Source organism: Gorilla gorilla, chromosome 21 (genome assembly GCF_029281585.2).
Source record: "Gorilla gorilla gorilla isolate KB3781 chromosome 21, NHGRI_mGorGor1-v2.1_pri, whole genome shotgun sequence".
Lineage (NCBI taxonomy): Eukaryota > Metazoa > Chordata > Mammalia > Primates > Hominidae > Gorilla > Gorilla gorilla.
In genome coordinates, this window is record NC_073245.2 from 57,453,639 (window position 1) to 57,456,736 (window position 3,098).

The 3,098-nt window shown below is 39.4% G+C and overlaps 1 protein-coding gene across 1 annotated transcript; it reads left to right on the plus strand.

Annotated features, from left to right (window-relative positions):
* The first annotated feature begins 444 nt into the window (after positions 1–444).
* Positions 445–2,490, plus strand: LOC101131700 (semenogelin 2). Its single transcript, XM_019017393.4, is given in 2 exon segments — positions 445–520; positions 788–2,490. Coding segments are annotated over 2 exon segments (1,779 nt in total).
* The last annotated feature ends 608 nt before the right edge of the window (positions 2,491–3,098 follow it).

Sequence of the window (3,098 nt, forward strand, 5' to 3'; positions counted from 1 at the left end):
TTAAAACAAGACAAAGTATAGAGTTATACCTAAAATTTAGTATTTAAGTTATTGCATCAGAAAGGAAACTCGCATTTAGAGTATGAAGGCATTGTCAGCCACCAATTACTTTTGTAACCTGAAGCTAGTCTCCTTCCTACTCCAAACTGAATTTCTTCTGTATAATGCAAACGATCTGGCATGATGATATACAAAGACCAATAAAATTTTGCTGGGGATTCTGGAAGTAAAAAAAAATTGCCTTTGACATTATGTCCCCATGCTAAGTCCCTGGGGACTTTGACATTATCCCCCACTGAGCAGGGGTGAGGAAGTTGGCATTTACTAATAAGCTATGAAAGGGCAGTACCTTTTGACATTTCAGCTCCACCCATAGCACACCCACTCAAGGAACATATAAATGAAGAGATCCGCTCAGCTCTCAGACAAGATTTTTCAAGCAAGATGAAGTCCATCATCCTCTTTGTCCTTTCCCTGCTCCTTATCTTGGAGAAGCAAGCAGCTGTGATGGGACAAAAAGGTGAGTGGAGAGGGTAAGCCTTGGGGAAAGCTATTCAAAAAGAATGGCCTCTAAGGATATTCAGGGTGCAAACAGTAACCTGTTCAGGCACAGATTCTTCTCCTTGATGAGAATTGATTTTTCTCCACCCAACGCTGTAGGCTTTTGGAAATATCAGAAATTTGTTGGGAAAAGGTGGGAGGTAAGAGTTGCAAGAGAGCTTTGGAGATAATGAATGCATACATTTCTATTATCAATTACCAGGTGGATCAAAAGGCCAATTACCAGGTGGATCAAAAGGCCAATTACCAAGTGGATCTTCCCAATTTCCACATGGACAAAAGGGCCAGCACTACTTTGGACAAAAAGACCAACAACATACTAAATCCAAAGGCAGTTTTTCTATTCAACACACATATCATGTAGACATCAATGATCATGACCGGACCCGAAAAAGTCAACAATATGATTTGAATGCCCTACATAAGGCGACAAAATCAAAACAACACCTAGGTGGAAGTCAACAACTGCTCAATTATAAACAAGAAGGCAGAGACCATGATAAATCAAAAGGTCATTTTCACATGATAGTTATACATCATAAAGGAGGCCAAGCTCATCGTGGGACACAAAATCCTTCTCAAGATCAGGAGAATAGCCCATCTGGAAAGGGATTATCCAGTCAATATTCAAACACAGAAAAAAGGCTATGGGTTCACGGCCTAAGTAAAGAACAAGCTTCAGCCTGTGGTGCACAAAAAGGTAGAACACAAGGTGGATCCCAAAGCAGTTATGTTCTCCAAACTGAAGAACTAGTAGTTAACAAACAACAACGTGAGACTAAAAATTCTCATCAAAATAAAGGGCATTACCAAAATGCGGTTGACGTGAGAGAGGAACATTCAAGTAAACTACAAACTTCACTCCATCCTGCACATCAAGACAGACTCCAACATGGATCCAAAGACATTTTTACTACCCAAGATGAGCTCCTAGTATATAACAAGAATCAACACCAGACAAAAAATCTCAATCAAGATCAAGAGCATGGCCAGAAGGCACATAAAATATCATACCAGTCTTCACGTACAGAAGAAAGACAACTTAACCATGGAGAAAAGAGTGTACAGAAAGATGTATCCAAAGGCAGCATTTCTATCCAAACTGAAAAGAAGATACATGGCAAGTCTCAAAACCAGGTAACAATTCATAGTCAAGATCAAGAGCATGGCCATAAGGAAAATAAAATGTCACACCAATCTTCAAGTACAGAAGAAAGACATCTCAACTGTGGAGAAAAGGGCATCCAGAAAGGTGCATCCAAAGGCAGTATTTCGATCCAAACTGAAGAGCAAATACATGGCAAGTCTCAAAACCAGGTAAGAATTCCTAGTCAAGCTCAAGAGTATGGCCATAAGGAAAATAAAATATCATACTGATCGTCGAGTACAGAAGAAAGACGTCTCAACAGTGGAGAAAAGGACGTACAGAAAGGTGTATCCAAAGGCAGTATTTCTATCCAAACTGAAGAGAAAATACATGGCAAGTCTCAAAACCAGGTAACAATCCCTAGTCAAGATCAAGAGCATGGCCATAAGGAAAATAAAATGTCATACCAATCTTCAAGTACAGAAGAAAGACGACTCAACTATGGAGGAAAGAGCACGCAGAAAGATGTATCCCAAAGCAGTATTTCTTTCCAAACTGAAAAGCTAGTAGAAGGCAAGTCTCAAATCCAGACACCAAATCCTAATCAAGATCAATGGTCTGGCCAAAATGCAAAAGAAAAGTCTGGTCAATCTGCAGATAGCGAACAAGACCTACTCAGTCATGAACAAAAAGGCAGATACAAACAGGAATCCAGTGAGTCACGTAATATTGTAATTACAGAGCATGAGGTTGCCCAAGATGATCATTTGACACAACAATATAATGAAGACAGAAATCCAATAAAGACAGAAATCCAATATCTACATAGCCCTATTGCTTAGCAACCACTTGAAAAGCTGGACCAATAGCAAGGTAAGTTTGCTTTTCTTACCAAATAGGAGAGGTGCCTGTCCCAAAGCTGGGGACTCTCCAGGAACATGGTAGGACTGATAACCATTGTTCACATCAATAGAAGTGCTATATTACAAGTGGTGGGAAGATGAACACCATTTCCTGGCGAGTAGAGGACCTGGTAGTGGCAGGGAAGGATGCTCGGACTATCACTGGGTCCTAGAATTCCTATTCTTAATTGAGTATTCTTCAATAATATTTTTATACATGCCTACCTGCTAAAGATTTTTTTGAACATGCACTGACTATATATGCATATTTATGAGTTTATGGTATACTCTTGTCAATTCTTATACTTTAGATTAGTAAACCTCAAATTCTTTCTCATATAGTATGAAATATTACAGCAGTTAATATTTTCTTTCTGCACGTACATGAATGTTCTTGCATCCCTGTTAGAGTTCATCTATGCTCCTTCAGAGACCACAAGCCCAAAGACTAGCAGTCCACTCTCTCTGAATATAGGAAAGATATGAGTAGAAAGAAGGATTCCTGTTCAGATTGTGAAAAAGGAAGTGGAAAGGGAGGTGCAGGAGAT